Source organism: Macrobrachium nipponense, chromosome 45 (assembly GCF_015104395.2).
Source record: "Macrobrachium nipponense isolate FS-2020 chromosome 45, ASM1510439v2, whole genome shotgun sequence".
In the NCBI taxonomy this organism is placed as follows: Eukaryota; Metazoa; Arthropoda; class Malacostraca; order Decapoda; family Palaemonidae; genus Macrobrachium; species Macrobrachium nipponense.
The window spans coordinates 22,254,825-22,267,814 of record NC_061105.1 but is presented as its reverse complement, the minus strand read 5'-3'; the positions used below and the strand labels follow the sequence as shown (position 1 = coordinate 22,267,814).

General features: G+C 38.3%; 1 protein-coding gene across 1 annotated transcript in view; it reads right to left on the bottom strand.

Moving 5' to 3' along the window:
• Positions 1 to 9,300, bottom strand: part of LOC135214194 (uncharacterized) — a 19,271-nt gene extending 9,971 nt beyond the window's left edge. Inside the window, exons 1-6 of the mRNA XM_064248262.1 lie at positions 9,152 to 9,300; positions 8,387 to 8,610; positions 7,533 to 7,905; positions 7,192 to 7,330; positions 2,898 to 2,977; positions 1,571 to 1,731 (exon numbers count right to left, since the gene is read on the bottom strand). Coding sequence (XP_064104332.1) covers positions 1,571 to 1,731; positions 2,898 to 2,977; positions 7,192 to 7,330; positions 7,533 to 7,905; positions 8,387 to 8,610; positions 9,152 to 9,300 — 1,126 coding nt within the window. The remainder of the gene's footprint in view (positions 1 to 1,570; positions 1,732 to 2,897; positions 2,978 to 7,191; positions 7,331 to 7,532; positions 7,906 to 8,386; positions 8,611 to 9,151) is intronic.
• Between the last annotated feature and the right edge of the window lie 3,690 nt (positions 9,301 to 12,990).

Sequence of the window (12,990 nt, the reverse complement as noted above, 5' to 3'; positions counted from 1 at the left end):
AACAAATGCACAAAAAATCACTTCAATAAGAAAAATGGATAAAGCACGAAATAAACACAGGAATAAGGAAATTGTTTCACCAAACCACTGTAAATATTTTTTAAAGTTGCAACTTTAAATTTGTAATAACACATTACCTTGGTACCAATTTTCTGCTGCAGCTAGTTCCAAAATTTCACCATAAACAGTTCACAATGTTTCAAAAAAGAAAAGGCGCCGTTACGCACTTGCTACAATGTTTGTTCAGATTCGACAATAAGCACTAAGTAATACTAAATAACTCTAAGAAATATGAAATCTAAGATTTACGAGTAACCAGTCACATGTATAAAATCTTTATATTAGTGTAAAATAAAAAATGGCACAGAAGAGAGAAGAGAGAGAGAGAGGAGAGGAGGGAGGAGGGAGGGAGAAGAGAGAGAGAGAGAGAGAGAGAGAGGACTGGCACACGCCGTTCTATGCAACACGGTCGCAAGTCTCAGAATGAGCTCTCTCTCTGTCTTCCAAAGTCAAAATGATCAGTGGACCTCACCCCAAAATGGATTGGGAATGAGAGACAGATAAAGTTGTAAAAATTTTCATTCAAAACAATAAGTAGAAAGAAAGTGAGATTACAATCATAACTAACATTTATTATTACATGATTTAAGACAATAAAAGTCTTTTAAAGTAAAAGATATGATTATAGAATCTCCTTGAATGTGATTAAGTTTCATAATTTTCTTGAGTGACGTCACAAACTTTCCATTTCTAATTTTAAGCTAATTACGAGTCAACAAATTCTCTTTTGACAAATCGAGATATAAGAATTAATTTACTAGTGATATTAGATAGTTTTCAATACAAAAACATCTCTAACTACTTATATGAAATGAAAGGCATCAGACGTATGTGAAACGTTTTAGGCTTGCGAAAGATGATTTCTTGACAAAGACAAGTCTGAAATAAAGTCACGAGCATCATATGTTTAAAAAAAAAATTCCAACCACATGTCCCATGCCATTCCTTTTCTCTTTTCACATTCTACATTATCTTAACTTTTAAATTGTTATGCAAGATCTGAACATACATTATTAGAACATACTAATTCTAAACTAAATCAGGAATCTGAAAATATTGCTAACAATTTTACAACACTTCATACAGTTAACCCTTGATAGGTGCGACAGGTCACACACAACAACAAGTGTTTAAAAAAACATGTTTTTTTCCCATAAGTCATCACCTATCTCGAATCTGGGTGTGATCGACCTGCAAGAGGCCAGGAGAACACACACTAAAATCATGTCAGAACCTACTTTCGCCTTGCCTTCATCCTTCCCTCTTTTCTGATAATTGCTCTAGTCGAGCTTGACCCCCACTCACCTTCAACATGTGGTGGATCGAAAGGCAAAGTTATTAAGTAGTGATGCTTTGTATTGTTGGAACTGTGGTGGGCTGAGATGCCTTATATTGCCATTTGGTCCAATTTCCTTCGAATGCCAATTTCTCAGATTTTGCATTTTATTACAGTTCTCATCAACAATGGCCAGCAGGCAGTATTCTCAGGGCATGGATGTCATAAACTTACTTCTAAGGGAATTAGAAAGTGATGCTGATGATAATTTAGAGGTTGCTGACACCTCTAAGGCAAAAACCTCGTGTGTGTTAGAGGCGAAGCAAATGACCTTGAAATGATTAGAAGACGAGAGTGAGGGACCGGGGGAGGGGAATAGTGGGTCTATGCCTTTTCTGGTGACAGATTACATCAGCTTATGTCAATAAACCATCACACACTGTATGGAGAGAGAGAGAGAGAGAGAGAGAATAACATTTCTGAGGTTTATCTTATGACAAAGCTTCCTAACTGTAATAATGGCTATACACCCTCATATATTTTAAATTAAAAAAAGAGCAATAGGTTCACCATAGCAAATTCAATTTATAGTTTTTTAGTGCAAGTCAGGTAGTTTAGGTGGAAGATTTGGCTGTCGAAGTTGGTGTGGATTGTGGCCATTTTGTTTACATACCCGGAAGGTGAGTTAGCATATCTCTATATATTCTTGTTTTCTATGGAACTAGTGATATGTTGGTATATTTTCATGCATAAATATCATATTTTAGGGAACCTAGGAGGTCAAAAAATTACCTTTAGATTTTGCCCCTGATATAACAGTAAATTACATCTTAGTGCAGATCTTTTTACATAATTCCGTTCTAGGATAATATGGGTTTATACTATAAAAAAAATTAGCCACTTCTTATTCCATTTCGGTACCAAAAAAAATTTTTGCAATTTTGACATTTTTTACCCAAAAGACCTTACTCTTTTTTCTCTTTTCATATTTTGACCCTAAGGCTAAGGTCAGACATCTTTCCTGGCAGTCACATACTGTAAATAGTAGTTTTAGGAAGGATTCCCTCATATTTTGTGTGTATAAAGCTTATTTTGTATTTTTAAAAAAATATTTTCTTTAATAATTTTTCTGTATATACTTATTTTTTTAATATATTTGTAATGAATATTTAATTTGTAGATGGGTATAATTTTATCTTTTCTGTAGTGTTCGGCAATGGTGAAATTGATTTTAGAAATTAAAATGTACAACGTAGCTACAGTTTTTTAATTTTCACAAATTTTTCTGGGCGCTCAGGTCAAGCTCGACCCTCATTACGAAAGCAAACAGCATACAAGAATTATGTATATTATATATATATATATATATATATATATATATATATATATATATATATATATATATATATATATATACACACACATAGTGTAACACGAGTTTCACGAGTTTATGCAAATATTTCATGAAATGAAAGAAAAGGTTATTCAAAGCAGAAAATGTTCTATAAACATAAGCATGTTTAAGACTGTGTTTATCTGTGAGGCTAAATTTTAAAATTACCTGTTTTCCTTAACTCTGCGCTCGGCCAACATGGGGTACGCTATGTCCAAGTAGTCAGGGATATTGGGTTGGAGGGGAGGCTGGGAGGGGTTGAAGGATATGGACACGTCTGCAAAGTGTGGAACGCTGCAAACTGTTTTAACTCACTGGATTACACCGTTTTATACCTTCTCATGGACGTGGGATTATTGGGGAAGTGCATTACGCAACTAGATTGCTAGTCTTGTAATTATGACATTTTTTCTCGTAGGATTTTGAAAATTGTAACATTACGGTCCCTTCAAGTAGTAAATTACCTGTGAACAGACTTAACTATAATCTAATCTAATTTTAACGATTAGCTTTACGTGTCAAGAAAGTAGTGTAAATGTCAAGGAATTGTTGAATCAGGAGTCAGTACTAAGCCTTTGCTGAATGAGTGATAATGGCAGTAATCATGATGACGAGGGTATGCAGGTAGCAAGGTTACTGTACTTTGGAGGTGTTACACACACACACACACACACTCATACACAGCGAGTTTGTCCTTCTGAAAGTCTTCATGTTTGCTGCCCTTCGTAGCACTGAATTTTCTTTTTAAATATACATTTTCCCAGATAGTGTGGCAACAGATACCAACCAATTTAACACATAAAACACTATGTATACATTGCAACCGTATATTTCACTCTTTCTTCTGTGTCCTTGTTCACGGGTAAATTATGGATAGACGATTGACATGTGTATATATTGATATATATATATATATATATAATATATATATATATAATATAATATAGATATTATATATATATATATATATATAATATATATATATATATATATATATATATATATATATATACACACACATTGTCACATCATATGTCCACATTTTACCCGTGAACGGGGACAGAAGAAGAGTGAAATATACGGTTGCAATGTATACATAGTGTTTTATGTGTTAAATTGGTTGGTATCTGTTACCACACTAACTGGGAAAATATGTATTTAAAAAGAAAATTCATTGCTATGAAGGGCAGCAAGTGTGAAGACTTTTAGAAGGACAAACTCTCTCTCTCTCTCTCTCTCTCTCTCTCTCTCTCTCTCTCTCTCTCTCTCTCTCTCTGTGTGTGTGTGTGTGTGTGTGTGTGTGGATGCAACACCTCCAGGAAAATTTATGATCTAATTAACCTGTGCTCTTTTATCATGGGTCCCTCCCAGGATTTCATGACTGGAACGCTTCACTTTAAAAAAAAAAAAAAAAAAAAAAAAAAAAAAGACCTTCACTTCTCTCGCTTTTTTTCTTTCTTCCATTCAGTCATTGTCATTTGTGTGATGTCATATACAGTGTCACAGGGCAGGCCGGGGTATAAGATTTTATTTTGGAAAATTTGGAAGAACTGGCTCTATTTTAAATTCTTTGGAAACGACAACTGACTAGGGGACCTACCTCGTGTGAACAGAAAATAAAAGTAAGTATCCTTAGTTAATCCACCAAACTACTTTCAAAAGTACTGAAGGTAAATGTGCTATGTCCACTTGTAATATAATTCAACAAGGTAATCAGCAAAATATCAAAATTACAAGAGCTCTCACTGGCTTCGTGGCGTTGTATCACTACTGTTATTTATTTACAATATCAAGAACAAATGTGCCACTGGGTTGCGAGAAAAACACTACATCTAGTTAGTAAATATGGTGCAAAAATCAACGATGGAAGAGATGGAGCACTGTAAGCGAGTACTTCTCTAACTAAGATCTCAGGAATCTTGTCCCAAAAACTGCAATGGCAGTAACTGTGTTGAGTGGTACTGTTGAACTACAGAAGTCAGCAAACAACGGGGAAATCCACACGTAACTCATCAATGCTTAAATGGAAAATGCAAAATACGACAAATATCAAATTATTGAATGAGTGCCAAATTACTCGATTACTGCAAGCATGACCAACAAACATCTTAAAAACAATTCTGAAATAAACTAAAAGATGTCACAAATGCACTGTCAAAATCTCTGGAGTCTCTGAGGGAGACAGGATAATAGGATCATGGGAATAGGAGAACAGATGGAACAAGGAATGAGTGAAAGAAACAGTAGATGAAGACCGACAACCAACTTCCAATTCACAGTACCCGAGTCCGTGTGTAAGGTTTACATATAGTAAAGAGTGTATTTTCACATTCTAAAGTGTATTGTACAAGATGAGGAATAGGCCAGAGACCAAGGGGTCATGCAGAAGTTTGCCTAAGCGTTGACGAAGCTTTGACGTAGCTTTGAATAAGTGTCCTGGTGTGTGGACACCTGGAGTCATCATTAAACATTGCTGAATGTAACGTCAACAATGCCTCCTCTGAGAACACATGTTGACGTTCTCACAAGGCTGTGGTCTGTGTGACCAACCTAGTTTCGTAAGTCAGTTTGTATGTATGCATATCGAGCCAGTGTTTGCTCTCCTATGATTTGTAAACCAAATTGTATCTCATACTTCACCTTCTCCTCTTAGCTTGAAGACCTATCAAACCTTCTTGCAGTTATCCAGTGATGTAGCTTGTTAAATATAACTTATATTTTATACTATGAGTTTCAACATCTTCACCTCCATACCAGAAAGAAGCTATTGAACGAGACTTAGAAAATATCATCACAGTCAATGAGACTTAGCTAAGGAGTGGTGTTTACCAACAGACATCTGCGATGCAGATCAAAACACCAACCTGGTGCCTCGTTAGTAAATAGATGCGAGGCTTGCTTCGTTGCTTGCAATTCTTCATCATGAATAAAATAAGGGAACGCTCCGGTTTCCACTTCAGGCAGCGCTCAGGTAACTTAAGGGTGACAGCTTCAAGGTGGGTGTCAGGGTAGGTTGTCGAGCATAGCCCCAGTTCCTGACGATTTGAGGGGGCACAGCGGCCCCATATATGTTACCAAGTTCTCACACTGGCAGAAGTTGTATTTTGACATCTGTCAAGATCGGTGCAACACCTTTGTCCCTTTGGTCTTGCAGCTAACCATGGTTGGTAACTAAAAAGGTCATTGGAAAGCCAACAGAGAATGATAAGGAGTGGAGAATACACAGGTGCTGATTAAATTTGAGAGGACTTACACTCGTGGGTGGAGATGCAAATGCAGGGCACCACAAAAACAAGGATGCAGGTGCAAGGTCAAATCACGGAAACCACACGCATGTGGGTGTGAAACTTAACGAGTTTTAAGGGCCTGATCCCTCCAAATGACTTTCATGAAATTGACGGGGGATTTGAACAATAGTTTTTAGGGGGCGCAGTCTCAGAAGGTCTTCCATCTTTCTCGAGGAGGCAAGTAGTTATCAGCTTAGGGCCGTTGTCTAAATTGGATTCAGGAGCAGCGATAGCGGGATCTTGAAAGACAGCCGTGACAGGTGTTTGATAGGCAATAAATAAAAAATGACAAGATATTAAAATGACATTTATGCAGGTGGCTAATGGCCTGTTCGTGTTTTCCATACTTGGAAAATCGTTAAGTAAAATGGGCCAGGCGAAGCTTCAAAAACATCCCAAAAGTCAAAACTATGCTTTTGCTATACTCTACGTTTTTGTTCTAACTCAAGCAATTTTCCAAAATCCATTTGTCAATTTCTTTCATGTTTTTAAGGAGAAAAGGAGAAAAATGTTAAAAACAAGGGTCAAAAGGACTCTAGTCACACCTCCCCAATCACGTAAGATGTTACACAGCCTAAACAGACGTGGGCGTCTACAAATTTTTTTATGAACTACAAACACGATTCTCTTTCTCTCCTAATATAGCACATAAAATTCTTGCTACTAAATCACGTTGGCAGCAAGGTTCAGGCATATAGTGTAAAATTCAAATCAAACTCAATTCAACTGCGAATTAAAATTTACAATTAAAGGAGACTTGCCTGTATCTATTATTCTATAACTCAGTTTTAATATACAAACACTTTCCAAACGTTTCATTTACTGTGGTTAATACTTTCCACCTAGCATGTCTTGTATATATCATCCCCCACTTAGTGTTACTCACACAAGTTCTGGAATGACAACAGTGCAGAAAAGTAAAGGTAAATTACTCTGGGATACAAAGGGGTATTCACAAATAGAATAATTAAAATAATGTGAATTACTGTAAGATGCAAGTAGTTACTGAAGGGAGATATTTAGACTAACTCTGGATAGTGGATCTAAATACTTTGGTGATATGCAGATAAAACATCAGAAACTTAGTGGCGTGAAAGCACATCAGCTACCTTATTTTCAGTTTCTTCAATGTATTCAGTTTTCAACTGTGATCTTACATGGCTAAGCTACATCACCTTAGAGGATGGTTTTGGTTTCGGAACTATGTTAGGCACTGCAAAGGGTTCAATCTTATATGACACAAATTGGGACACGTATGGAGTGACTTGATCGCTGTTTCTGTACTGGGCATCAATCACTGATAAATGTGAAAACCTGATTCGACAGGTAGCTTGGCACTCTCCATGTCAATCAAGCAGAGCGGGTAATGTGACACACAGGAACAAGGCGACTCCTATCGAGTCATAAAAACAGAACAAAGTATATGATGTCAAACTATAAGAAGGGAAATGATTAGCATTGGTGCCGTGAGAACTCAGTGGCTCTTGTAGCTACCTGGGCTTCCTACACCATTTACCTCTCCCCCTCTTGAGCATCTCCTGGCTTGATGAGACGTTGCTGGCTTGAAGGCTCACAGGTAGGACATGGATTGCGAGGAGGCATTGGAACTGTCATTTTGGCAGGGCCAGGCTTGCAGTTTGCCTCATCATCCAGACTGAATGGAGCATGGCACTGCCCAGGGTACACAAGTGGCACTGGTGGTGATATTGCATCACATTTGGGATCTCCAGGAGGGAGATTCAGCATGGGATCTAGCTCTTGCGCTGATGCAAGACCAGGCACAAGGATTGCTTTAGGTGTTGGCTCGATGTCCAAGCAGGATGGAGTGTGACACTGCCCAGTGCACCCACATGGCACTGACAGTAATTTGGAGGTACGTTTAGGAACTCCTGGAGGGAGATGGGCATGGCGTGCTGGCACTTGTGATAAGGTAGGGCTAGGCACGTGGGGTTGAGCATTGTGAGATGCTAGATGTCCGAGAGTATGGCACTGCCTAGTTCATTCAAGTGGCACTGGTACCAATTCAAAAGGTACAATTTCGATCTCCTGATGAACTTTTAATCACTGGCACTAAGGAAGTTACAGGAATGAGTCTTGGCACAGGTTCATATATCATGATGGCTGACTCCTGGTACTGTCCAGCACATTCAAGTGGGGCTGGCAGTGTTTTGGAGATACAGGTTTCGTAAATGTGCTCAGTGACATCTAAATTTGTAAGGGAGAGTGCTGTCAAGATATGAGATATCCTCTCCGTGGGGACTGAGGTATAATGTTCGGATTCGGGCCTAATAGGGACCCTGCTTTCCTAAATCAGGTGGGAATTGGTATCAGGAACCGCAGGAATGGCATGCAGCTTGGAGAATGTGGCACTGGATGTTGCTTTCAAGTCACTGATTCCAAGAGGAGAAGGCTCCCCTTTGATTAATGAAGGTGTTGGCAAATGAGGCCAAGATGGATCCGTAGGTTGTGCCCACAGGGCCACCGAGCCTGGAAGTGAGAAAGGAGGGCCCAGTTGGCTTTTCAGTTTGCGAGGCTGGGGGACCACTAGGCCGTACGGCAGGAGGAGCAATAGGAAGGGGGAATGGGTTCCAAGGCTGTCGAGTACATGGATCATGTCCATAAATTCTGCAATTATACAGGCATTCTAGTATTGGTAAAGAGCCTTCTGTTAGGCATGCATATAGGAATAATTTTTCCTTAGGTCTTTCCTGGTTGATGTTCTTCATCTGGGCGTCAACCCAGGCTGTAAGGGAATTGCCTTGGAGGCTCTCCACCCCTAGGGCCTGGAAGATTTGGTAATCTTCAGAGTATGATCATATATTTGGAGGACGTGGGAAGTCTACCTAATTATGAGAGCACCACTGGGTGGCACTATGTAGTAGTCTTGCAAGACTTTGGGGGATGTTCAAGGAGAATAATATGGCACACAAGGTGCAATAAGGTGGGAAGGTGGTACTTGTGGTGATAAGCTTTGTGTTCGTAATGCAATGGCAGACAGATGTGAGTGCATGTAGAGTGCAGTTCTCCCAGAGTACAGGTTTCAATTGCTCAGTCCATCATAGTTGGCAACCTGAGGTGTGTGGGTGCATGTTGCAAGACGGTAAGACATCTCTCGCTGCTAATCATGACTGGTACCTGAAAAGGTCACTGGAAAGCCAGTAGAGAAGGGCATGGAGAGGAGAATACAAAGGTATACTAATTAGTTTGAGAGGATTTACACTCATGGGTGGGATGCAAATGCAGGGCACCACGAAATCAGGGATGAAGGTGCGAGGTAAGGTCATGGAAACGACACAAACGTGGGTGTGAAACTTAAGTTTTAGCAGCCTGATCCTTCCAAATGACTTTTGTGAAATTCAATGGGATCTGAACAATAGTTTAAAAGGGGGTGCAGCTGCAGTCCCAGACGGTCCGCAACCTTTCTCGAGGAAGCAAGTAATTATAGGACCGGTGCCTTAATTGGATTTGGGAGCAGTGAAGGTGGGGTATTGTAAGAAGGCCGAAATGGGCATTTGACAGGCATTACATAAAAAAATGACAGGATATTAAAATTACAATTATGCAGGTGGCTAATGGCCTGTTTGTGTTTTCCATACCCAGGATATTTAAGGCAAAAGGGGACAGGCAACAAGCCAAAAAAAACTCAAAAGTCAAAACAACGCTTTTGCTTTACGTTTTCGTTCTAACTCAAGCAACTTTCCAAAATCCATTACTATATTTGTTTCATGTTTTCCAGGAGAAAAAAGTTAAAAACAAGGGTCAGAAGACGCTTTTGACAATATATATATATATATATATATATATATATATATATATATATATATATACATATATATATATATATAGATATATATATATATATATATATATATATATATATATATATATATATATATAAAAATGTTGTCAAGTCTGTTATTGTTATTGTCACTGTAATCATCATTGCCTTTCATCCCCTTCCCTTAGATAGATTTTATAATAGTATATCATTACATTTAATATTTGCTGGAACCCTTAATTCCTGCTTTCCCCTCCAAGTTTACTCTTGTTCCCATCTCTATATATCAGGTGTTATAAAATTAGAGGCCCCCCCCTCCACAGAACAAATGGAACTTATGAAGTTTTCTGCTATAGCCTATCTCCAAGTCCATTATCTTAAGTTTCTATTAAGCTATTTTTCATTTTACATTTCCTGTACTTTCAAATTGAGTGACGGTGTTAGATACAGCCATGGCTAACAACACGGAGGAAATCAGATGGATTCACCGAATCTGGGCTATAACCTTCAGAGAGGCCAGGGTGCTGGCGCATCCTTCATTTCATATTCCTGGATAGCTAAATATTTTAAAAGAGATGAATCCTTTGTTAAAAGAAACTCAAACAAAAATCCATATGACTGTCATCGCAAAAAGGGTGAGAATCTTGGAAGGCCTGAAGTCCTTTCTCAGGAGTCAAAAGACATCATAGCTAAGGCAGTGGGTAGACCAAGAAAGTCTACATAAATTTGTGCCAAAAAGGGTAAGAAGAGAAGTTATAGTGCTGCATATCATGAGTTGAAAAAAATCTGGTATCAAGCCATTTCATGTTATCAGCAAGCCCAACATCACTCAGCAACAGAGATAAGACCGTGCATGGTTTTGTGGTTCATTTTTTAAAGATTGGGATGAAGCTGATTTTCACCATGTTGCCGCATCAGATGAATTCTCCATTTACACAGTCAGGAAGCCAGTTCATAAAAATAACACCATTTGGGCTGCAAAGTTGGATGATCTCAGTGACGATGTGCGCTATCACCAAGTTGTGAAATTTCCTGAATGTTTGGGAATTTTTCTGTTTCACAGCCAAACGGTTAATGTGGATCATCAAAGAAAAAGGACAGTGATGGAACGGCGAATACTTCAGAGAAACCATGCTAACTGGTGGAGTATTTCCTTTCCTCAAAGATCCTGACAATGTGTTATCTGTTGAAGAAGTCACATTTTTGCATGATAAGGCACCATGTTTCAAGAATCTTTTCAGACACATGAGCTACTTCGAAACAGTGGTATCGATTTCTTCTCGTCAAGTGTATTTCCAGGTAGCTCCCCTAACCTTAATGAGTGTGAAAATATTGGTAGTATCTTAAAGGATCATGTTGAAGCAGGCACAGTGAACTATGATGGTATACCAAGCCTTGGCAACCTGTGAGGAGAGGTGACCAAAGTGCTCAGGGAAATGGAGTTTGAGTCTTAGCTTTTTTGCGATATGCTGAAATCCTATCCCTGAAGAATGCAGGCTGTGGTACAGGCAGATGGAGGCCACACAAAATATTAAATACTCAGAGAGAAACTTAAATACTTGTCCTGAATTTTGTTTTTGTCCATATCAACTTTAATTTATGCTGTAGAGGGGGGGGGGTTCTAATTTCGAAACACCCCGTACCTCTAGAGTGGCCCGGAAGAGAGTGGAATGTAATATATATATAGATATATATATATATATATATATATATATATATATATATATATATATATATATATATATATATATGTATGTATTATATACAAAGGGAGAGAGAGAGAGAGAGAGAGAGAGAGAGAGAGAGAGAGAGAGAGAGAGAGAGAGAACTCCCGCACCATCCTAGCTCGAAGTCCCCAAATCTAAATTCCTGAAACAAAAAGGGACAAACTTGTCACAGTTTTGGCCAAAGAGTTTCTTCTCCGAATTTTTGACGACACTTGACTAATGACCAGGAATTTCTTGAGGTCCTGAAGAAACTTTAGAGGGAGAGCATATAACAATAAGGAGTTAAACAAAATTTCCGGATCAGGGTTTAAGTAGCCCTCCAAAAATTGGGCATATGAACTTCAGCTGGAAAATATGCAAGAAATGGATAATGAAAAACAATGATCGCTAAAACATGAGAGAGAGAGAGAGAGAGAGAGAGAGAGAGAGAGAGAGAGAGAGAGAGAGAGTCTGAAGTGAGCTGAGTGGATATTGACTACTGGCTCATGATTTCTCATACGATTGCCTATTACCATGCAACTAAATCCCCGATTTTGGAGTTATTGCGCATCTGTTGATATTTCCCATATATATACTAGCAAACTTACCCATCTACGATGGGTGATAAAATACGGGTGCAGAAGTGAAAAATTTATATGTACTATTTGTTCAGCAATATTAAAATAAGGGCGATTACACGATTAGTCTCTCTCTCTCTCTCTCTCTCTCTCTCTCTCTCTCTCTTGTAATGTAATTCAAGGGACGATCACTGAACGCAGAGAAATTCTTATTCATTGTTGTTTCCCCTCTTTTAATGAGATCTCTGTCTCTCTCTTAAGTAAGCGAAGGGACGATCAATGAACGTAAAGAAGTTCGTATTCATTATTGTTTACCCTCTCTTAATGATTCTCTCTCTCTCTCTCTCAATGTAAGTCATGTAACGAAGACAGTGATGGGATTATCGGATTACTTAGCTCTCAAACCACAAATTATCTCCTCTCTCTTTCTCTCTCTCATTTTTCGATAGCAAGATAAAATTATAAAATTGTAGTGCATTAATGTCGTTAAATAGCTCTCTCTCTCTCTCTCTCTCTCTCTCTCTCTCTCTCTCTCTCTCTCTTGTCTGTGACTTTCATTTAACGGAACAGGGATCTTGATTCTTGATTGGTTCGTTTCTTTGTCAATTACTTTGCACAGTTATACGAATAATAAAGTATCTTTCGTTTCATTATGTTACTGCAAAGACGCAACTTGTATGTCAGTGTATTATGGCTACTGATAAATGCTCTTATGATCCTGGGTCTTCCAAAAAAGAGTAGAAAGTAGGAACTTGTCAGTTTCCTTTTTATTATGTCCATTGGCAGGATCGAAATTCCGAAGCAACATTACCGGGCAGTACTTCTTCAACGTTATTTTGTGCACTGCCAGTCTCGATGGATTTAAGTAATTCAAAAAATCTTGCGGATATTGATGATAATTTTCATCTTCTA